At 40.7% G+C, this 24609-nt stretch overlaps 1 protein-coding gene across 7 annotated transcripts in view; it reads left to right on the top strand.

Moving 5' to 3' along the window:
- The window catches only part of PPP2R2C (protein phosphatase 2 regulatory subunit Bgamma), a 200248-nt gene that overhangs the window by 81219 nt on the left and 94420 nt on the right, over positions 1-24609 (top strand). For 2 of the 7 annotated variants that reach the window (XM_064653284.1, XM_064653287.1), the window contains exon 2: positions 12862-13011. The exons of the other annotated variants lie outside the window; for them this stretch is intronic. In XM_064653284.1, the coding sequence (XP_064509354.1) occupies positions 12963-13011 (49 nt within the window). In that variant the 5' untranslated portion in view covers positions 12862-12962. The remainder of the gene's footprint in view (positions 1-12861; positions 13012-24609) is intronic. 7 annotated transcript variants of the gene reach the window in all.

Genomic DNA, 24609 nt, shown 5'->3' with positions numbered 1-24609 from the left:
GCAACAACAGAGGTACCTTTTAAAATATAAGCTTTAACATATTTTTTTTGTTCAAAATAAGTATTCCTTCTGAAACATAAGCTCAGTTAAGAGGGTTTTACACGTTGGAATAATTTTCAGGATGCCAGTAAATGCTGCTCTGTAGCACCACTTTCACTGCCGTGATGGTTCTGTATATAAATGTTGTGGTTTAACCCCAGCCAGCAAACAAGCCCCAGAAACTGCTCACTCACTGCCCCACCATCAGGATCGGGGAGAGAATCGGAAGGGTAAAAGTCAGAAAACGTGTGTTGAGGTGAAGATACTTTAATAGGGAAAGCAAAAGCTGCACACACAAGCAAAGCAATGCAAGGAATTAATTCACTGTTTCCCAAGTGCAGGCAGGTGTTCAGCCATCTCCAGGAGAGCAGGGCCCCATAATCCTGGCAGTGACTCGGGAAGACAAATGCCATCACTCCAAACATTCCCCCGTTGCTCCTTCTTCCCTCCACTTTATTTACTGAGCAAGATGTCATACGGTCTGGAATATCCTTATAGTCAGTTGGGGTCACCTCTCCTGGCTGTGTCCCCTCCCAGCTTCCCATGTACCCCCAACTTCCTTGCCAGTGTGGCAATACGAAAAGCAGAAAAGGCCTTGGCTCTGTGTAAGCCCTGCTCAGCAATAACAGAAACGTCTCTGTATTATCAACACTGTATTCAGCACAGATCCAAAACACAGCCCCATACTAGCTACTGTGAAGAAAATTAACTCTACCCCAGCCAAAACCAGCACCTTAACCCAGATTTAAGCAACGAATATGTATTTAATAATTAATGGTTTCTTTTTGTGTAAAATAGTGGAACTTCATTTTGTGGATGAGAATTCCTCTTTTTGTATTAGATTCTGTTTGAATTCATATTTCTCTTTCTTTTTTAGTTGTTCCAAATCCTCCCCTGAACACTTGTTCTCTGCTTGGCCTCTAATACTGTGGATTAAAAAAAAAAAAAAAGCAGAACTCCAGATGGTTCACTTCATAGAATGAGGGCACCTTGATTTGAAAGGCATTTACACTAGTTAAAAATCCAACAAAGAAAGTAAACAGTCTTAAGCAGTGGTCCTTAAAAATTGTGTATGCAGTTTCAGACAATCATGAGTTGTAGTATGACACTGAATAAATATCTCCCAGACTTCTCACAGGCTATCAGAGAGCTGAGTCTAATGGAATGTCTTAGAAGTCTCTCTTCTATTGGTAGGTATCCCATACTTTCTGATATCTGCTGTAATAGCAGGTGGTTTTCTGCAGCTGTGCAGAAGTGGGGTTTGGTGTCTGGTTGTCAGTGAGTGGTTATAGAATATAGGAGAGGTCAATCCCATGTGTGCCCCTAATGGACCAAAGCTGTCTTTTAGTAATCTTATGATGAATATCTTCCAAACTGCAGAATTCCAGTCTGCATCCTGAGACATTCTCTGTGTGCCACTGGGCTTGGAAGAAATGGTGGATGGAATGAGAGTATTTGACAAAAGTGCTGGTGAAAATATTACTCTTACTCGCATTATATGTGGTTGTGGTAATAATTGCAAAGTATCAGAATTGACAGGTGACTAAAAATGATTTTCTTATGTGAAAGAAGGTTTGTAGCAAGAAGATACCAACTCTGATGATACAATATAAAAAACCCTAGTCTCCAGAATAAAAATTTCCATTGACTTCAATAATGCAGAGATTGAATTGAATGGTTTAACTCTGCCCTAAATCAGGATCAGATGCATATCTTTCTTGTTGTTTATACTGTGATAGCACTGAGTCACTGGGCACAGCTCGTTCTGTAAACACACAAGAAGGAGGTGGTCTCTGCCCAGAGGAATGTTAGTGTTAAGTATAAGACAAGCAAGTGACAATGTGAGGGTGTATGGGGCAACACAGGGTCATGGTGACAGGTCAGCACAAGAAGCAGCTGTAATATGAACCTGGCTGCCAAGTGTCTTTATTTTATGATAATCCGTTTGTTGCAGTGCCCTGAGGAATATGGTTTGTTTTAGCTGAACTCAGAGCTGAAGTTAGATCAAGCTGATCATCCAGTCTCTGAAAACATTCTTCACATTGAAAATATTCTCACATTGCCCTTCATCACTATTTTCTGCAAATAACGATGCAGTAATAATTATTAACACTATAATAACTAACTGAGCAATTGTACTTATACTCAGTTGTGTGACAGTCTTCTTGCACACCCTGGGACTCCAGTGGTTACTCCAAAAAACCTAACTCAGAGAACTTTGCTGGTTACCAGTGAACTATGAGAAACATTTCCTCTGGTCTCTGACATACTGGTTCTTCTTTAATCCATGCAGCAAAATACATAGAAATGTACCTGAGGTTTCCTCAAAAATCCACAACTTAAATATTAGAAAGAGAAAATCGATGGCAGTCATCATGTTGTTGGACAAACCTAGAGGACTTCACGTGGATGAGAGAGTCTTAAGCAATTTAACCATAGAATCACAGAATATGCTGAGTTGGAAGGGACCCATCAGGATCATTGAGTCCAAGTCCTGGCCCTGTGCAGGACACCCCAGGAATCTCACCATGTCTCTGAGAGCGTTGTCCAAATGCTTCTTGAGATCTCTTCGGGTTTGGTGCTGTGAACTCTTCTCTGGGAGCCTGTTCCAGTGCCAGTGTAAGTAGATTTGACATGGATGTTTTTGTGTTTATTTAAAAGACCTGTACTGTAAAAATTTGTCACCATATTGTGTAGTTTGAATGTGGTGCAATAAATCTATAAGCCTTGTCATGGGGACCTGACATGCCTTAAGTGCATTATGTGCCCACAAGTGGCCCTTCAGTGAGGTAAAGGACTGGTGGGGCAGGGGTCAGGACAGAGCAAGTGCTCTCCAAAGTGGCTTTTCTGCAAAGATGTTAAGATATTTTCTTGTTTACTACCAGACTCCAGGCAAATTCAGTCTCTCTCTCTCTCTCTGATGGAATTCTAGGCTGTGATTGATTCATAATCTATCCTCAGAGATTTTTTTATGACCTCAGATATTCCTAGCTAAACCGGATTTGAATTGTGTTCAGCTGGTCTCAGCAACAGATGTCAGATATCACTGAATAATGGGGGGTCATGCAAGAGAAAGACAAGAATATTCACTTTGTGTAATCTTGACTAAATGAATCTTTTGTTCACTGCATGTTTTTCAAAATAATTTTGTATTTTTACTATTAGTGAAGTACTAGGATATAGATAATGTATAAGTATTGCTGTGAAATTGAGTAAAAATGTATTGGGAATATGTCTTGCTCCAGTTTACTTTTCATTCATTTTTCAGCCATTATTAAATGTTAAAATAAAAAATAAGAGAATTACAAGTGGTTCCATAAATCAGTATGTGTCCTGAACTGCAGAGCAGGTAATTTTTATAAGAGGGCAAGCCCCTGTGTTTATAATAAATCAAGTTCATTATCTTTTGAGCTTCCTGATTAAAGTAATTAGTCATTTATGCTGATACAAAGTCAACAGTGAATACTTCGCTTTGTTTCACAAATATTGAATCTTAACTTGTTTTGTAAGGGTCGTTGGTTATAAGCAGCTGCACATTGTAATGTAAATTTGTTGTTTTGTTGGTGGGGAAGTAGTTTCTGCCAATGCAAATTAATAAACCAAGCAACTCTCCTGCAGTTAGAACAAACTGCCTTGAAGATTGTAACACGAAAACTAATTTGCAGTGTCAGATAGGACATAGGTGGAGTGAGGCAGGGAGTTGGTAGTAACTCTTAGTGCTGAGGAGAAGGTCTCAAGGTTAGTGGGGGTGCTGCAGGGTGTGCAGCTGGCTACCTCTCAGGAAGGCTGTGCGGGCTGCCCCACTTCTGCAGCAGCTGTGCTTAGAGCTGCCCATTCCCACAAAGCGCTGTGGAGAGGTCTGGCTAATGTAATTCTCAAAATCTTTGGAAATTTGAGAACTGCATACGCTTTTATATCTGCAAAATACTGTTGTTACCTGAGGGGCTTCACTTTGGAATACGAGTTCTCTCCAGCCAGGTGTAAAACACAGGTCGTTGCCAAGCTAAAATTCCTGTTTTTGAGCCATGGAAAAGCATGCATGAAATCAGACTTCCTCCTGCTCTGTTTTAGCTGTTGGTAAGGTCAGTCTGTTCTGGGGTAGGCTCAAAAACAGCTTATTTTTCAGTATGAAAATATTGTGTGCATCTGGAGTGGGATAGTTTCTGTATTTCCAGGCATCAGTTCTGACCAGTAAGTACTTGGCGTCATTTTTTTAAGAGTTGCCCTTAGACTGGAATAAATGCATACACTGGGGACAAAAGGTGATGCTTCCTTGGAGAACAGATGTTCAGAAGTCTCCTGAGCTGTTTTTGGATATTAGTTGGGTATGCCTGTGCTCATAGGTAGAACTAAGTAGGATGAGCCTAGTAATTTGAGTGTAAGTCTAGCTTTTCCTCTGATGATCAAGTGGTAGAAGATCTGTGAAAATGTAGCATTAGAAAGGACTTAGTGATCTACTTTGACTACAACTTCTATATAAATAAAACAAGTCTCTTTTCTGATTTGATTTTTATGTACAATTCCAATTCAAGTGTAATTGTGAATCTCCAAATTCTTTCTTTTCATATTAGATTACATCCTTTGGGGTTAAAATAAGTGAAACCTTTCCAGCAGTTACTTTGGTGACCTGCTGTGCAAACTAATGATGCCATGCTAATCTCCAAAGGAGTGTCAGTCACAGTCACATTTGAATTTCAGTATTTCAGGAAGGAGACAATCAAGAGAGGGAAATTAGCTGAACTAGTGCTATTTTGTATTATTTTAAAATCTACAGTCAAGCAATTACATCAAGAATGGGAGCTGTGTTTTAAGGAGGTAAAGTTTTGTTTACAGGCTTTTTTTTGTGAACTACAATTGTAAAATATTAATAAGGAGACATTACTATATGTTCTTCTTTCTTTTAGCTTATACTCCAGTGATAAATAAGTAATAACATATAGGATGAGGGTTTGAGATATTCAGCATATAAAAGAGGGTAATTGTGACTAAGTGCAGGTTAACACATGAGCTCTGACATTTATTTTCTCGATTGTTAGTGATGAAACCGCACAATTTTCCCAAGGAAGCTTAAGTGTGCTTTAGAGAAAGACTTTGCATATGCTAGGACAAATAAAATAGGTATTTTTCAGAGATTCTTTATTTCTAAGCATTCTAGCATTTTCCACACTAAAAAAAAGGCAGACTACAAGAAGTCTCCTAAAAGGATGAACATTGTAATTTGAAAAGAAAATAGGTACTCGTGACTGTTCACCACCTGGGTATTAATGTAGGCAATTACAGGCTCCTGCTTTTCAAACATTATTATGTTAGAGCAAGAAAAGAGCCAATATTGTATTTTATATGACCTTTCTAATACTATATATACACATATAGATTTGTGTTATTTGTCTCGGATTCACTAAATGTTTCTTATGTGTGGCTCAAGGCATTTATTTATTGCAAGGCTTCAAGCTGTGGTAAGCAAGGTCATAGATTAAGAATTGATTTCCACAGTTGCTCTAGCATACAAACTAAATTTCTCTTGGTTGGTTATAAAAACTACAGCTGGGCATAAATTCCGCTTTTCAACATTGTCTTGAAAATGAATGTTAAAGCAAATGAGAAAATACTCTGTGTGTGTTGTGTGCTTCGTTTAGACTATCAGCTAAAACTTAAGGAAAGCAAATTGATTTTATTCTGCAAAATACTAAGTAAAACTGTGCTAGTAATAAAGTTTTTATTTCACTTGGTTTTTTTTTGTTATGACTATTATTTTTTTATTCAGATTTTCTGGATAGTTTCTGTCAAATCATATTTTGATCAATATCTTGTTTAGTCCTTTGTTTCTGCTATATGCTCCCAGAGTAATTTCTAATTACAACAGGGCTTTCAAAATGGAATATAGTTTCTTTCTTTTGGAAACAGACAATCCTACTAGAAATAGAAAATCCTAGTGTTTTGTTAGCATTGTCTATAATGTGAAACACATCATCTTTTAAACTGTATTTAGACTGCAAACTGAAAATTCGCTGGACCAATGAAGTATGTTTTGCACATGTTCTTAAAGTGTTCTTTGTGCATTTTGATGTTGGGTTTTACTGTTAAGGTGTGCTTTGTGTTGATCACAGTAGTAGAGCTAAACCGTGTGCAGCAATCAATTTGTTTCAACGTAAATTCACTCTGATGAATCTTTGCCACAATACACAGATTCCTGGTAACTACATGATAAATCTTAAGTCGCGGAAATTGGCTTCTTAGATGCATCTTTAAAGAAAATATTTCTGATATAATATCTTGCCCTCTGTTTTTGGATTAGTATGCCTAGAGCGGAAACCAGAATTTGCGTTTTCAGATCACAATCAACATCATCAGGTGGCTTTAAAAAGTATTAGCTTGGACTCTACTGTTCTGCACATGTCATAGTTAGTGTTTCTGCTATTAGCAGAGGAAGTAAATTGTAAAATTATTTTTCTAAGGTAACAGAGAGTATTGTCTTGGCTTGATGGGAATTCTTGGTTTGCAGGGCACAGTCCACACTGTACCTTATAGCACTGGCCTGTAAGGAAGAGAGTAGTGTGTCAAATGTTTTGTGGTACTCTGTTCTACTAAATCAGAGGCTGAATTGCCAACCCTTTTCTTTACAGAAGTCACATTATGTATGTAAAGAAAAGCAGTTGGAAAGCAGTGTTGTGTGATGAGAGTGGTGAAATAGTTTGGTGACTAAAACAGATAGGGATTTAAAATATAAACTTCATTAAGGAAAAAATGTGTGTGGAAATGAAGTACCTCAGACATAGAAATTACTCCTCAGTTCAGATGGATGTTTTGGAGAAGTTGTGAAATTCATCTGTTGGCAGTGATTCTTATCCCATCCCTGAACTGTATTTCTGCAGGATTAGAATACATGGACCTTCTTTCATGGGTGTTTCTAGCAAACCAGTTTGTTAGCACTTGACCTTATTTTGCAAAATCTTGAGTGGCAGGCTTATTTTGGTGTTTTGAAAACTGAGGATTTTCTCAGTATTGAAAATGCCCATGTCCATAGCAAAATTCCTTTTGACTTCCTTGAGATTTCCATATGGAGATATCTCAAAAAAATTCAGCTTTGTGGTGAAATGCGGTGAATCTGTTCAACTCAGGCTTTCTCGGAATAATAAAACAGTCTCACTGAAAGCCTTGTTAGGAAGGAATTACGATTATCAAGTCTGGTAGTCAGGAAGGCTTGTTGTTAGTGTATTACTGCAGGACTACTCAAGCATGGTTATGCCTGACTGAATAAAAGATTTATGCCCATTTCTAAATGTAGATTTCTTTTTTTGAAAAACACTGAAATATGTATGAAGAATTTTGGACTGATTCATTAACTTTGAATAAATTCCTGTGACAAATGAGGGACATGAAGAGAAAGCAAAAATAAATAGTTGAGCGGGACTCTTTATGTGAGGTTGGCTGCCTGCAGACACACAGGACTAGTACAGATAGATCACTGATAATTCATTGTAGATCCACCTGCTGGTAAACTTTGAGAAACAGAACCTTTCCTGAAGCAGATATGGCACCGGCCTCCTCTGTATTGATGTAGTGGTACAGATTTTCAGATTTTTTTCTTTTCTCCTGTCCTGCCCCAAGGCAGGGGAACCAGTTGGAAGAACTGCTGATCAGTTTTATTCTGCTCCTATGATAAGGTTGGTATATAGTAGTGCTACAGATCTGGTACTCTACCTTTGGGTCCTTCTTGACATTAGATGTTTTCCTAAAAGCTACAAAGCCAGTCTCTCCAGTCACCTAATTCTCATGCCCAGTATGTTTTCAGCATAGATCCATTCTCTAGTAACACTCAGTGCAAACCATTAAAAAAACCAGTGTTTCCAACAAACAGAACACAAAAGGCTGGTGAGCAGGGAGAGGGAAGGAGTCCTGCCTGTTGTGCCCTCTGCAATGTGCCCCACAGAGAGAAAAGAATGGAGGGAGGTGAAGGGAGGCGAACCATCTGTTGTATAAACTACCTGAAAAAGACCCTCTGAGATTTACGGGAAGGAGTCAGCAGTGTATATGTGAGGAAGGTCTGTCTAGCTACAGCCTAGAAGTTTGGTTTTATGTAGGAATGTGTTGTGAAAAATGCTGTTTGGAAACGTGCACCTACAACATGTATTTGGGACTGCTGGGGTTTTTGAGTTAGCAGAGAAGTGTGCTGCTGTGGTGACTGAGGGCCCCAAAGATGATCAGCAGGCTGGCGCACTTCTCCTATGAGAAAAGGCTGAGAAAATTGAGATTGTTCAACCTGGAGAAGAGAAGGCTCCACAGTGACCTTGTTGTGGTCTTTCAGTATCTAAAGGGGGGCTGAAAGAGAGCTGGAAAGGGACTTTTTACATGGGCATATAGAGACAGGACAAGGGGTAATGACCTTAAACTGAAAGAGGGCAGGTGTAGATTGAGTATTAGGAAGAAATTATTTTCTGTGGGGGTGGTGAGACACTGAAACAGGTTGCCCCTAGAAGCTGTGGATGGCCCATCTCTGGAAGTGTTCAAGGACACATTGGATAGGGCCCTGAGCAGCCTCATCTAGTGGAAGGTGTTCCTTCCCATGGCAGGGGATTGGAACTAGATGATCTTTAAGGTCCCTTCCAATCCAAAGCATTCTATGATTCTATGACTTCAGTCTTTCCTTTACATTTTAATTCTGACATGTTTGTTACCTCAGAACTTGATGTGAAATCTAGAAAACTCTGTGATCTTTCTGGCTTTAATTGGAAAATTAAACCTGTCAAGTTCCCTGAAGGTTTAAAGTGTGTAAATGTAAATACTCTTATCATACTGACATTTTTGTAACACAATTTTTGCTTTTTCCCATATTGCTATCAGAATGTATGTATACTCCACTGGTAGTATTCTGTTACATTAGTGGGGATTAATGCTGCAGAATCCAATATCTGCAGGCAGAGGGCTAACCACATCATTTCAGGGGACTGCAGTCATTTACATTTGATTGGGCTTACTTGGATGCATATGCAACTTCTGTGCACCCCACTGTACAGCACTTGGAGCCAGGCACTGGTCTGAAGAAGGCAACTAATAACAGGAATTATCTGTTGCTCTTTTGTCTGCACATCTGCTTGGGAACGTAACTCCTTGGCATGAGTTAAAACAGCAGTGAGGCTTCTTTGACCACTCTGAGGGAAAAAATACAAATCATGCAAGTAGTACCTAGTTATGCATTCCCAGCTTCATCTTTCTGCCACCTGCTGCCTTGCTCTGACATGGGTGGTTCTGTGAACTACACTCAGGCAGAAGGTGTGAACAACTGGTCTTGCTGAGACTCTTCTGAGCCTCCTTCTATGTCCTGCAGCCTAAACGCCAGAAACATCTTTCCAATAGCTGACAAAGAGTTAAGATTACAAAACTCGAGTAGACGTGTTCATTGGGTTTTTTTCCCCTCATGGTAGCATTTTTGTCAAGGACCAGATGCCAGCACCAAATGATGGTGTTTGGTCCCATGTGGCTTTATTCTCTGTTGTGATGGTGGAAAATGGGACCTTGATGTTAATTGGGGGAAGGATCTGGATGAACAAGAAGCTGCCAAACAATGAAACTGTGGGACCAAAGGAGTCCTATAATGTAGGTTCCAAATGCTCTATAATTTAAGAAGGATCAAGCTTATTACTTCATTCTGTTTTAAAACAGCTTTAATCATACCTCATTCTTCACTGCTGCTCTGCTGTGGAATTTTTGTTTCTTGATAGGGCTGACTTGAAACATTTCAGGTTTTTCTCTCCCCTGTGTAAGGGGTAAACACATAGCCAAGCATGAAGCAGTTCTGCACTAAGAATTCTATCTCTGTGGTTACTCCATTGCTGTGATTTCATTTGAGCAGCTCTAGATTTCGGTACCTGGTGCATCATTTTGCTTTCAGTTTTTAATTAAGAAGTTTTCATAGCCAGAAAACAGAACAATAGGGGTTTTCCATCCATTAACAGCCCCTCCTCCCCCTGAAAAGGTTCAGCTGTGAGTGAAATGCCATTAAAAACAACATTGGTACAGATGCCAAATGGGAAGAGACAGCAAGCATATAATAAAGAACAATGCATTTGTTTCACAATGAAATGTATGTAAAATAATAAACTATTTTAAAACAGGTTTTCTTCCATTTCTCTGCTTTTAATCTCAGCTCTCCGTAAGAATAGTAATAATAATTTTTAACTAGGCATCAAAGACTTCAGTTCCACTTAATGTCTCAGTAGCCTTGCACTGAAATGCTAGTATTTTTCAATACTGATACCTAATTTTAGCAATCAACCCTTATGCACTGACTGTCATGAAATTTAGTACTTTCTACACTTAGAGGTTTTCATAAAGGCATGCAGACTTAATTTAATGCATCACTATAAGACAAAATGAGACGATGGATTTTTCATGAGGACACACATTTTTGTTTACAGATAGATGAACACATTAAGCTGTGCAACAACTGTGTCTAAGTAGATGTAGAAGTTGGTGTTTATGCTGGGCACAAGTTACTTTTTCTCCCCAAATGCAGGCAGAAGGCCCAGATAAAAATATAATGTTTAGTTTCTAGACAGAGTACAGTGTCCTTTTTTCGGCAGTTACTTTATTATACAAACATGTTTCTGTATTGCTGTGCAGGAGGACTGTAGCATTCATCATAAAACCCCACATCTGAGCAGAATAAGATGACCTTTTCAAAAGAAAACTTGCAATAAAAGTTCTTACATTTGAAGGGCTGTGGCTGACTTTCTTAAATGATGGTTATTTGCTCATCTGTCCCATTTGTTCAGAAAAAATACTACTAAATCCCGTGATAGACACAGTAGAACTTCTTTGATCATGGGAATCCAGTATTCATTGCTTGAGAGCATTTGCTTTTCTAAACAAATCTCTGTTTGTTAATGTTCTTGTGAGAACATTAATCCTAAATCAGCATTTGGAGCATACATACTTCAGGTGTGAATACACAGCCAGAACTTGATACTATAGCTGTTGTGTCCCATTTATTTGTTTGGTAAGTATTTTCATATTTTTAAAATAAAATGAATGGATTTTCTTTTTTACCAAAGTAAAATTTTTGCATTGGATGCTTCATCACTAAAAATCAGCATTATCGTGGATCCTTTCTCAGTCTTTTGCAAACTGTAGTACCATACCTTCTGAAAAACATGAATGTGGATTTAGAAGAACACCTTGAATTGCTGATGGAAGTTTAAGAAGAGGCATCAGCAGCATAAGATGGCTGTACTACAATTTTCACTCCACTGGAAGCGTGCTCAGTGTTTTGCAGTGCCATGCATGCTCTGTTACGTGGCACACACCTATACTGGCTCACCCAGCAGAAAACCGACAAAAACATGCAGATGCTGAGAGAGATGCTTGGAGAAGCTGAAGAAGTAGAGTCTTCTGGTGTGAGAATTCTAGGTATGCCCTTCTTTTTATCAACAAAATGACATAGTGCTTGAACTATTGATTTTCTTTTACTTGATGTGTGAATATGGATTTGCTTATAATATTTCTTGCTTTCTTGTTGATAGGGAGTTGAAAAAGGGAGTTGATCAAAACATAAAGGGCAGTTCATGTTAATACAGAACTTTTTTTCCCTTTTCCACCCTCTCAATAAAATGCAGTGGCATGGGACAATTTGGATGCTCTCCTAATGACATGGAAAAACAAAAGAGAAGGCCACAGACTTGCAAAATAAAAATTGTTATTTGCTCATTTGAAACTGACAAGGAATCAACCAATACATTGCTCCATGACTAGCTCTGAGTTACTAATGGTACCTGAACAGTTTTTATGTATCACATCATTCATGTACTTGATCATCATTCTCTCATCATGTTTTCTGTTCTTGGCCTGTCCGAGTTCATTTCTGGCAGACAGAAACCTATGTGCTCTTTTTGGATGCCTTTTGGTTTCCGATTTCCTTTATTTTAAAAACAATCAGATTGCAAATCTTACATGGGGGATGAGTGTTGGAGCTCATCCTTGCTTTGCTGTCTGGATCATGAGCATCTGACATGACAGTTCTCTGCTTGCTGCAAAACTACTAACTCCATGCTGTTCTGGTTGCTTTTTGTGTGCATGTTTCCTGACTCATTCGTAAGTTCTTTTTTAAATTCAATAACAGTTATTTCTCTTTTATTCAGAAAGAGAAGGTGCTGGTAAAAACTAGTTACACTGGACAGTAATAGAGAAACAAGCAGCTATTCAGACTCAATTTAAGGAAAAGACTTTGCTTCTTTACTGTCCTTCTTTGAAATAAACGAAGAGGTGGTTTTATTCTTTTGTCCACACACATCTTTACGCTTCATTGCTAAACTGAGATGCTTTCTCTACCTAAACTTAAAGTAACCCTAAGAGTAGTCTTAAGAACGTGAACCCACATAATCTGTGTGCTTTCAGTCTGTATTTGTTGTTTGCAAACTGAATGTAATTTGGTTTCACAGTACTCTCAGTGTGCCAGAGAAGAGCTAATCCTGTGGATGAGTAGTATATTGCCCATATTACCCACTCCTAGTCCTGTCAGGCCATATGAATGAGCCCGGGCCTGTGCTGAGGCTTCCCCCTTAATACAGTCTTGTAATTTGGACTGATGTAACCTCTTTATATTGGGTGGAGAGTTTGTACTGTGAATCACAGTTGAGTTTACAAGGGAAAAGGAGCTCAGATACCTACTGAAAAGACTGTATTGATAGAAAGAGCTGCAGTACTGGATGTAGATCTAACTGACACACAGTCTTGAAAAGGTGAGGACTTGAGGGAGAAATTAAATGACCTCTCTGTTGTATAGCAGAAGTGGATCAATGGCTTTGTTTTTATGTTTTTGTTTGAAAGATATTCCCTGCTGGCTGCAGAGTGGGTGGATTCAGCTTCCTTCTGGAGCCTGAGCAAATCATTTGATGAAGATCTTGCTTTCTGCTGCATCCTAAGACAACATGGAAGGGGAGAGCATCTATGAGGTTGATTCTGGAGATGGACTTGGAGGTAGGGATGCCTATCACTTACTTTGTTTCCATCCCAGATGCTGGTTACAGGGATTCCTTATGACAATGGACCTTGGAACCGACAAAAAGCAAATGTGATAAAAGCATCTACAGTTCACTGATTGTATTTTTGTTACTTTACAAACAGGGAATAAAAATTTTTCAAAAAAACTGTGTCCTAGAGGAAGTGGCCCACCTAGACAGTGCATGTTCTGAATGTTGTTATTTAGAATCTGAGATGTCCCAAAAATAATGCAAACCCTAAAGACTTACAATAAAAGTAAAGCAATTTCTCTCTTTCTTTGTTTCTGCTTTTTCTGTATCTCACACACTAAGTAACTGTACTACACACACTGTTTTGTTTGTATTTTTTTAACTGGACTGCAGATGATGGAATGAAATGGTACTGACCCATGTGTAGATGGAGACTTTTCATTGACCTAAAATAAAGAATTTTTGTTCTTACTTAGCTACTAATTCTACAACTGTCCTCTGGCGAGTTAGATAACATCATTGCAGTGGTTTATCATTTTCATAATGGGGTGAAAAACTTCTCAGAGACAATAATATTATATCCTTTTATAGAGCTGCTGTTTTTGTGTATAATGCAGGGGATCTTTGACAGGGTGTTTGGATAGATCTGTCTGTTTTAAATTTGTGGTTTAACACAGCTTCTTCTGAGACTAACCAGTCAAACATCTTTAGTTTGCAGAACACCTTGAACTGCCTAGGTCAACTCTCGTTTGAACTCAGAAATCTGAATATTATGGGAAATAATGAAGTTCTACAGTAAAAGGTTGTAATAACATAAGACTGGGTGTGCTGCACATCTGTTTAATGGTTTAGATGTTTTCCTGTGACTGGTAATCAGGCAGATTGTTTTTTGTCTGAGTCTTCTATGCTTGTGCTAAGATGCCCTCTTCTGTGTTTAACATTTTTGTAATTCTTTTCCTGGGCCCTCGAGGTATCAACAGTACTGTTAGGTAGGAGGAACAGTTCCAGCGGTCTCGTCACAGAGTTTCCTTCTAATGGATAAGTTGCTTCCAGACACTCATCAGCTGGGCTAACATGCAGATATATATTCTTAAACAGTTTATTTTTTTTAACAAAAAAAATGATCGTTCAAATTACTTTTAAAATTCCTGATAATACTGTCTTATGAAATAATTATTTTGTTATAATAATAATTTTGTCATAGCAAATTTTGTGATAAGAACTATATAAGTATTTGTGCTCAGATAATGCCTTTCTGCTAGGTGAATGAAGGATAATAGAATAGCAGGATTCTCTGACATTCTGTTGTTCTGTTGCCCTCTCCCAAAGTTTTGGAAACAGCTGGAACCATGGTTATGGCAGTTACTTTCAAGCACTAGTTTTGGCATTACCATTGTGTGCTTCAGTCACTGGATGTCTCCTGCAGTACTGCAGCTTTGTCAATTATTTCATGCCACTTTGAGTATGGAAAAATTGTTTCAGAACTCTGGTCAATGACAATTTTGTATTCCAGCCCTCCCTGAGGTCTGACCTTTGTTGTTGTAATACGTTTCTGTCCTTGATCCACATTTTTCTAATTTATACAGGCAAGAGTGAGTGTGTTTTTAAGTATGCAGAATGGGTAACCATTTTTCTGGCTTATCCTCCTCTCTTTTCTTTGGATTCTGATTTAAGATTGTAAGCTCTTCAGAGCAAATTTAACATTTTGGGGAGCAGAATATATTGTAATTGACGTAAGTTGAGTAGAATTACTGTCATGAGAACAAAATCTGGTCTTGCACATCATAGGACCGTACTTCCAGTCAGCATCTCCAGCATACATATTATGTATTGTGTTTTTTTGGACAAAGTGTGCTTGCCTGAGTAATACTAACCACAGAGTACTATTTCACATTGTATGCTCTTCCTGGATAGCTGTTCAAGTGAAAAAAAAAAGATTCCTTGCTTCATCCTTTATAAACAAAACAAAGGTTTTTCAAAACAAGCTAACCATAAAATCCCAGTCTGAAGTATGAGGAATGGGTAAGAGTGAGCACTCTGTGATGATCAGCCCATCAAGCATTCTTATCTGAAGAGGAAGAAAAGTGTTGGATACTCACGTGTTTTAAAATCAAGGGCAACTAAAACTTTGAATGTAGCTTTGCTAAGTTTCTTGGATTCTCTTTGTCCTGATATTCCTTTATTTATACTTTTGATATCTACTGTTTGTGGAGCCAGATTAGTAAATTTTTCTCTCTTTTATGGTATGTGAAGTAAATGAATTTGTGACGTTGAAATAAAATAAGTATCTCTTGGAAGAAAAATGGCATGCATGCTTTCTGAGTAGGTACATAGTTCTCAGTAGTGTTTAACTAGTTCTGTATACATGCTATATATAATAAATACAGACATGCCTTGAGGTATGTACATATCAAGCACAGACATATGGTTAAAATTAGGCTGATTTCATGTCTTTATGATATATCAGAGATCTGAGACAAAACAGAAAGGTGCCCATTTCCAGCATACATGTACAGAACATGTCAAACAATTTACTAATATGATGGAATCGCCTCCAAAACCCAAAGTATGTTTCGTTGATTCAAGGTCTGTGGTCTCTGATGGAAAAGTTTCTGGGGACCATAAACTCCCTGTAAGACTGCATAAGTTTGAAGGTCAAGACCTTAAGAATTTTGTGGCCATTTATTATCAGATACAAAAAACATACTACCAAAAATATCACCTTATAGTTAATTATTTCCTTAATGGAAAACCAGGCCACTATTTTTAGGAACCCAGAGTAAGGCTCTATCCCTCATTTTAATTGCAAGAAAGTGCATGGATATTCATAGGTGTGTGTGGTTTATAACACTCCTTAATGTCAGTAAAAGCTCAGAAATTATGCTGATAGATCAAGTAAATTAATTTGATACTGTGCAGTTATGGACTTAACTCTTGACTTCTTTGGTTTAAAAATTAGCCCTAATGTGAAAAGCAATTTAAGTGGCTGTGCTGTGGGTATTGTATCTTGCCTTCTTGACTGGATAATACTTCATAGGACCTTTGAATTCCTCTTAAATGATGCACAAGGAGGAACAAAGCTGAAATTTTCCTGGCCTGTAAAGCCAAGCTCAGTCTTGGTCCTTTTTATGCAGGCAAATAGAGTCATCAGATTAAAGCCACCCCAAATGTGGTGGAGAAGAGAGGGGACTGTGATTCTTTACTGTGCAGTGAAGACATTATAGCTCACCTAGAACAGATTGGTACCTCTACTTCAGAGCAAAGACTACATAGCTTCAGTTGCCTAGGAGAAATTTATGCTTTCCTCAAACACAAGTACTCCATGGTGGGGTGACCTTGGCTGGGTCCCAGGTGCCCACCAAGCTGCTCTGTCCCACTCTTCAGCAGGACAGGGGAAAAAAATAAGATGAAAGAAAAAGGAGGACAAACATCACTCACCAGTTACTGTCACAAGCTAAAAAGGCTTGACTTGAGAAAGATTAATTTATTGCTAATTAAAAATATAGCAGGTTAGTGACAAAAAAACCCTCAAAACTCAAACCACCTTCCTGTCACCCCCTTTCCTCCCAGACTCAACTTTACTCCTAACTTCCTAACTTTTCTGCCACTTCCTGCCACCCCTGAGCGGCACAGGTGCAATGGGGAACGAGTTACTGTCAGTATACAACACTTCATCTCTGCTGCTCCTTCTCCTCCTGCTCTTCCCATGCTCCAGCATGAGGTCCCACTCAGGGATAGTCCTGATAGTCCTTCATAAACTTTTCCAACATGTGGCCTTCTCCACTGCTGCAGTATGGATGCTTTGCACAGGGTACAGTCATCAGGAATGTGCTGCTCCAGCATGGGTCCCCCACAGGCTACAGTTCTTGCCAGAAGACCTGCTCCTGTGTGGGCTTCTCTCTGTGGGCCACGGCTCCTGTCAGGATCCTGCTCCAGCCTGGGCTCTCCATGGGCTGCAGTTTCCTTCAGAGCATTTCCACATGCTCTGATATGGGGTTCTCCATGTGCTGCAGGGTGGATCTGTGCTCCACTGTGGTCCTCCATCAGGTACAGGAGGACAACCTGCATTGCCATCGTCTTCTCCATTGGCTGCAATGGAATTTCTGCTCTGGTGCCTGCAGAACAACTTCCTCCTCCTCCTCCTTCACTGACCTTGGCATCTGCAGGGGAGTTTCTCTCATGTTTTCTCATTTCTCTCTCACAGGTGCTGCTGCAGAGGTATTTTAGCCTTTCTTAAATATGTTATTACGGAGGTACCACCAGCACGACTTGTGGGTTCAACTTGGACAAGTAGTGGATTTGTCTTGGAACTGCCTCTGTCCAACATGGGGCAGCTTCTAGTTGCTCGTCACAGAGCCCACCTTCTGCCAAAATGTTGCCCTATAAACTGAACGCAGACTCTTACCGTAATTCCACAGCAGTACTCTTTCAAATGTATTCCTTATAGGCCTCATGCAATTCTTAGCGGGTTTTGTCGTTAAGTGATTGTTTTTTATTATCAATATCTTGACTGCTTTGGTATGTTCCTAAAAGTGATCACTAAAATGGGCAATGTGGAGTTAAGTATATTTGGAAATGTTTCTTTAGAAACTTTTAATCCTTTTATTTATGGAGTGATATGATTATTAATGAAAACTGAAGGTCAGGCTCTATTACTGCTCTGCTTCCATGACTTGATTTTTCAAAATTTAATCCTTACTAGATATATACATAGAATCAGTACTATAGGACACATTTTTCCTTGTTCTCTGAACTGTATTTTAATAAGAACCTGAAGATTCATTGCAGCCCAAAAGGTATTACAGGGAAGAGATTGGAGAGGGGTTAAGCAATTTTTGTGGTTTTGTGGCATTGTTGATATTATGCCAGATCTGCTTTCGACCTGGTGTTTTCACTTGTAGCTCTTGTTCAAGTAAAAAATCCTTCCTGCATATTAGCAAGGCTGCAAGGCAGTTGCTATGGTATTCAGCAGTTTTTTTATTATTTTTAGCCAATCAAGTGGCTTTTGTGATGATTCAGCCCAGAATAAGAAATCGGTCACAAAGGCTAGAGCTGTATCAAAAGAGCAGGTATTGTTGACTTGAAGAATCTAAGGAGGTTGGGAGAAAGGCAGAATTTGAGTTTTGAGAAAATATCACAGTCTATGCCTGTGATATATATTCTAATGTGTAACTAAATGCTAGTAATGGTGGTAACAGCACTCATTCTTTTTCAGGATTATGTTAAAAATTGAATAACTGGACTAATTTCTCTTTATTATTTTATCACCCAAAAGGTATCAGTAATTTCTAGCTAAAACATTATCTAGTGTTCTTATTCTGTATCCACTTTTGATTGTTTTTCATTGTGTTACTAAAAGGTAAGATGTTTCCGACAGGATATTATTTGCTCATAGAAAATCAGCGGACTGCTGGTTGTCTGCCCAATTTTAGTGTTGCTGTTTGACTAATCAGAAAATTCTGAAAAATGGAAAACTGCTAGATAATGTAGAAGGATTTAGAAGTTGTAATGGTGCTGATATGTAGCTGCAGTGATACAAGGATAAAAGAAAAATTAGATAGTTAGAGGTATATTCTGATAGGCGAGGACAAAAGGAGGGGCGGACTTTTGTGGGTCTTCTGCAGGTTTTATGGAGCTTCTTGGCTTTGAGGCAAGGTGGTTTTTCTACCCACCTAGCCTGCAACTGTATCAGCAGGACAAATAAAAAACAGAGCTTCTTTTACAGAAAGCAACTTACTGCTGAACTCATGGCTATGTCAAAAGTAAAACTTTTAAATTTCAATTTAGAAATGACTCTTATAGAAGACAGTGCTACATACTAGAAGTCCATCAAAATCTAGACAGTATACCTGATAACAATAAGTATGTAGAAACACATATTTGAATATGGAAATAACTGGACAAAAAAAGTAAAGATTTCTGCTTGGAATGCTTTTTTCTGCATGCCCTATACAATACAGTGTCACAGTCCTTTCCCTATGGATAGCAGGATCTTCTGAAAAAGCTTTTGCTTATTGCTTCCAGAAGTGTCATGAGAGCTTTTGTTTGCTGTCCCAGAGCTTTATGTGCTATCCCTCCTTTTTCTGTATGCAGGTAATAATGTCCCACCATGGACTAAAATGCTGGCAGTGAATAATGATATCTCTACTCTCACTATGAGCAAAACCACCTCCCAGTTATCAGGGGTTTGACTAAGAATAGCAACAAAGTGATGACGTTGAATCTTGGAGAGGCTTTAAATGGTGCTGGTAGAGATGGTGAGCTTTCCCCCCTCTGTAATAGCTCAGTTTCAGTGGTTGAATTCCTCATTGTTACTGGACCAGTGTGCTGCATATGTGCCACCAGGATAGTAAAGCAGTCAGCTGTGATGTTCAGGAAATACAGGTCCTGAACGCATGTGGTATGTGACTTTGCAAGAGATCAGGATGAAGATGTGCATCAGCTCATCAAACAGAATCAAAAATCCACCTACCAAGATAGTACCAAGAAAAAAAGCCAGACCCAAAACCAGCAGAGCAAAACCATATGTGTCATAGCAAACTAAAAGGAAGCGTAAAACTCTTCCTTGCTTATAATAAAGAGCAAGTCTTAATTTATTACACTGGGATTCCTGTACCCTAATAAGTAGTACATGGAGTGTTCCCCATTGACTGTTTAGCTAAACAGACTAGAGTCTTTTTAGGTCAATTATTAACTTTTATTTATGTCAAATCTATGCTTTAAACATACACTCGTGGGACAATCTCCCACATTTTTCAGTGAAATGAAAACCCTAGAAAAATCTGGATGGATCAAGAAATATTTTTAGCGTTTCTGGGTTTGGTTTGCCAAATTTAATACATGTGGTATTTCACATTTGTTTGTTGCCACTGATGTGTAAGTACATAAAAAACATATATCCAGGAGACGGTTTTTAAGCGTGCCCCCTGTGCAAGTTTGGAGTTGGCTTCCTGCCAAATCTCCGAAACTCGACAACAGGGTCTCCTTCCCAGAGAGGGAAGGAAAAAAAAACGAAAAAACCAGGCAGCCAAAGTTCTAGCAAAAAATATATGTATATATTATGTATAAAACAGAGATATACAATGAGAATTATATATATATGAATCTATGACCCCAAATAGCTTCCCGAAGTCGAAGGGAAGAGGGGGGAAGGGAGAAGGGAAAAGGATAAAATAGGGTGAAAAGGGACAAATAATAAAACAGATCTACACAATCTAAAAACCCAGCAAAGCTGAAGAATTGGCAAGAGCTCACCACTTCCCTTGAAAGAAAGCAGTACGTCTGGACACGGCCCAGCACTCCCCCCTCACGCGTGGCTGATAACAGCAGTTACTGTAGGCCTCAGCTCCAGATAAGCCAGGCCCAGACAGGGACCACCGTTCTCCAACCTCGCCGGAAGAAAAGAGAGTGAACTCTCTTATCAATGCCTTATTTATACCCTAGGTTACATAAAGGAATAGCATGGAATACTTCCTTGGTCACCTTCCTAGTTCCTTCCTGGTTACAAGCTGGTTTCCAGGAAGGCCTAGACTGAAGGCCATCACATTCTCCACCCCTTATTCCATACTATTTCTTTACGTAACACCTGTATATTGTGATCGTCTCTATCCCGCACATATACATATATACATATATAGTCCATGTTTATTTTTTCTCGAAGGCTGTTGTCTGTCATTGAAGATCAGCACCACCAGCAACTCGATTTATGTTCTTGGTCCTTTCGTCATAATCACAGTTCCGGTTTAGGGCTGGCTCATTGGTTTGGGCTGTGTCATCATCGGCCATCCTTGGATTCTCGTATCAGCTTTGTTCGGGTCTTTTTCCGTCTGGTGTCTGGTCTCCTGTAAAATACAACTCAAGGCACAGAATTAGTTTTTCCCCAGGCTTAGGTTTCCTTGAGGCACACATTGGATCTCTCCATCCTTCCTCATAACCCACCAGGTATATCCAGGCCCTTGAGCAAAGACAATCCCACGAATGGGTTTGTCTTGGCCTGAGGGAGGAGTGATCCAAACTGCCTTACCTAACATACCTTTTAGATGGATCGCTGGAACTTTGTCTCCATCTACAGTGTGGAGGGACTCTGCTTGGGCAGGACCAGCTCGGTTGACAGAGCCTCGGGTGTTGACTAGCCAGGTGGCCTTGGCTAAATTCTTGTCCCAATTTTTGTAAGTTCCCCCACCTAGTGCCTTTAGAGTCGTCTTCAACAGTCCATTACACCTTTCTACTTTTCCTGCAGCAGGTGCATGATATGGAATGTGATATACCCATTCAATACCATGCTCCTGTGCCCAAGTGGCCACTAGACTGTTTTTGAAATGAGTCCCGTTGTCTGACTCAATTCGCTCTGGAGTGCCATGTCTCCACAGGACCTGCTTCTCAAGGCCTAGGATGGTGTTTCGGGCTGTTGCATGCGGTACCGAATATGTTTCCAACCATCCGGTGGTTGCTTCCACCATGGTAAGCACATAGCGTTTACCTTGGCGGGTCTGTGGCAATGTGATGTAATCAACCTGCCAGGCCTCTCCATACTTATACTTCTCCCAACGTCCACCATACCACAGGGGCTTAAACCTTTTTGCCTGCTTGATAGCAGCACAGGTTTCACAGTCATGGATAACCTGAGAGATAATATCTTTCGCTAAATCCACCCCTCGGTCTCGTGCCCATCTATGAGTGCCGTCTCGGCCCTGATGACCTGAAGCATCATGAGCCCATCGAGCTAGGAACAACTCTCCCTTCTGCTGCCAGTCTAGGTCTGCTTGCGAGACCTTGACCTGTGCAGCTCGGTCTGCCTGTTCGTTATTAGCATGTTCCTCATTAGCTCGCTTCTTGGACACATGGGCATCCACATGGCGGACTCTTACATTTAGTTTCTTCGCTCTGGCAGCGATGTCTTGCCACAGATCAGCAGCCCAGATGGGTTTCCCTCTACGCCTCCAATTCATCTTTTTCCACCGGTCTAGCCATCCCCATAGGGCATTGGCTATCATCCACGAGTCGGTGTACAGGTAGAGCCTTGGCCATCCTTCTCTCTCTGCGATATCTAGGGCCAATTGGACCGCTTTGAGTTCCGCAAACTGACTCGATTCGCCTTTACCTTCAGTGGCTTCCGACACTCGTCGGGTGGGACTCCAAACAGCTGCTTTCCACTTCCGGCTCCTCCCTACAATACGGCAGGAACCATCAGTGAAGAGGGCATAGCGTCTTTCTTCATCTGGCAGCTTATCATATGGCAGAGCTTCTTCAGCTCGACTCACTGGTTCTTCTTCTTCTTCTGCCAGACTGAAGTTCCCACCTTCAGGCCAATTGGTTATGATTTCCAAAATGCCAGGACGATTCGAGTTCCCGATACGGACACGTTGCGTAATCAAAGCAATCCACTTGCTCCACGTGGCGTCGGTGGCATGATGTGTAGAGGGCACCTTCCCTTTGAACATCCAGCTCAACACTGGTAATCGGGGTGCCAGGAAGAGCTGTGCTTCAGTACCAATTACCTCTGAAGCTGCTCGTATGCCTTCATAGGCTGCTAAGATTTCCTTCTCCACAGGGGTGTAATTGGCCTCAGAACCTCTGTAGCTTCGGCTCCAGAAACCCAGTGGTCGCCCTCGCGTCTCGCCAGGCACCTTTTGCCAGAGGCTCCAGGAGGGACCTTTATCTCCAGCTGCAGTGTAGAGCACATTCTTTACATCTGGTCCCATTCTGACTGGTCCAAGAGCCACGGCATGTGCAATTTCTTGCTTGATTTGCCTGAAAGCTTGTTGTTGTTCAGGACCCCATTGGAAATTGTTCTTTTTACGGGTCACAAAGTAAAGAGGGCTCACAATCTGACTGTACTCTGGGATGTGCATCCTCCAAAAGCCTATTGCTCCCAGAAAAGCTTGGGTCTCCTTCTTGTTTGTGGGCGGAGCCATTGCTACAATCTTGTTGATTATGTCTGTTGGTATCTGACGTCGTCCATCTTGCCATTTCACCCCTAGGAATTGGATCTCTCGGGCAGGTCCCTTGACCTTGCTCTTCTTGATGGCGAAACCAGCATCGAGGAGGATCTGAATGATCTTCTGTCCTTTCTTGAACACTTCTTCTGCTGTGTCCCCCCATACAATGATGTCATCAATGTATTGGATATGTTCTGGAGCCTTACCCTTCTCTAGCGTGGCCTGAATCAGTCCATGGCAGATGGTTGGACTGTGCTTCCACCCCTGGGGCAGTCGATTCCAGGTATATTGAACGCCCCTCCAGGTGAAAGCAAACTGTGGCCTGCACTCCGCTGCTAAGGGAATGGAGAAAAATGCATTTGCGATGTCAATGGTGGCGTACCACTTTGCTGTCTTGGACTCCAGCTCATACTGGAGCTCCAACATGTCTGGTACAGCAGCGCTCAATGGCGGCGTGACTTCATTCAAGCCACGATAGTCCACGGTTAATCTCCATTCACCATCAGACTTACGTACAGGCCAAATGGGGCTGTTGAAGGGTGAATGGGTCCTGCTGACCACCCCTTGGCTCTCCAACTTCCGGATCATCTTATGGATAGGGATCACAGCGTCTCGATTCGTCCGATACTGTCGTCTATGTACAGTTGTCGTGGCTATTGGCACTTCTTGATCTTTAACTTGCAGTTGTCCTACAATGGAAGGGTCTTCTGAGAGGCCAGGAAGGGTAGACAATTGCTTGGACTCCTCTTCAATCACTGTGGCTACTCCAAAAGCCCACCGGTACCCTTTTGGGTCCTTGAAGTATCCTCTTCTCAGGTAGTCCATGCCGAGAATGCAAGGGGCTTCTGGCCCCGTCACAATGGAATGCTTTTCCCATTGGTCTCCTGTCAAGCTCATGTCAGCCTCCACCACTGACAACTCTTGAGACCCTCCTGTCACTCCAGAAATGGACACAGTCTCGGTACTCTTATGCTCCGAAGGCATTAAAGTACACTGGGCTCCAGTATCTATCAAGGCCCGGTATCTCTGAGGATCCGATGTGCCAGGCCATCGAACCCACACAGCCCAGTAAACTCGATTATCTTCTTGGTCCCTCTCCTTCTCCTGGCAGAAGGCAGGGCCCCTCTACTGGTCTTGATCAGAGTATTCATCGTCGGACTTTGACTTCTTAGAGGCCTTTTTGCCATCGTCAAAGCGGACCTCCCTCTTTTTGTGCCTTGGCGATCGCAGTTTCTTCTCCAAGAAGTCTGCATCTACTACGTAGACAACTTTCTTGTCCGTGTCCTTTTGCTTCAGCTCTCTCACTCTAGCGGCAAGCTTGGAAGTGGGTTCACCGTCCCACTTCTTCATGTTTTCTCCTTTACTACGGAGGTATGCCCATAATTGGTTACGTGACCGACGCTTGGGGTTTCCTTTCCTTCGACGCGTGAATGATGGAGATCGTGAGCGAGATCGAGACCAGGATCGAGGTCTAGGTCGAGGTTGTCTGCGTCGATCCCGCCGTGACCGTTCCATCGGCCTCTCTCTGTAATCTCTATACCTTCTGTCATCTCTGTCTCTAAGGTCGTCTTCATATCTGTAGTATTCATAATCTCTCTCCATTCTCTCCCTATCATAGGGGTGTCGGTATAGAGGGTCGAAGGGGTCTTCCAGATTTTCCTCAATGC

The sequence above is a fragment of the Pseudopipra pipra genome, chromosome 4, assembly GCF_036250125.1.
Source record: "Pseudopipra pipra isolate bDixPip1 chromosome 4, bDixPip1.hap1, whole genome shotgun sequence".
NCBI lineage: Eukaryota > Metazoa > Chordata > Aves > Passeriformes > Pipridae > Pseudopipra > Pseudopipra pipra.
This window is presented reverse-complemented; position numbering and strand designations above follow the sequence as displayed.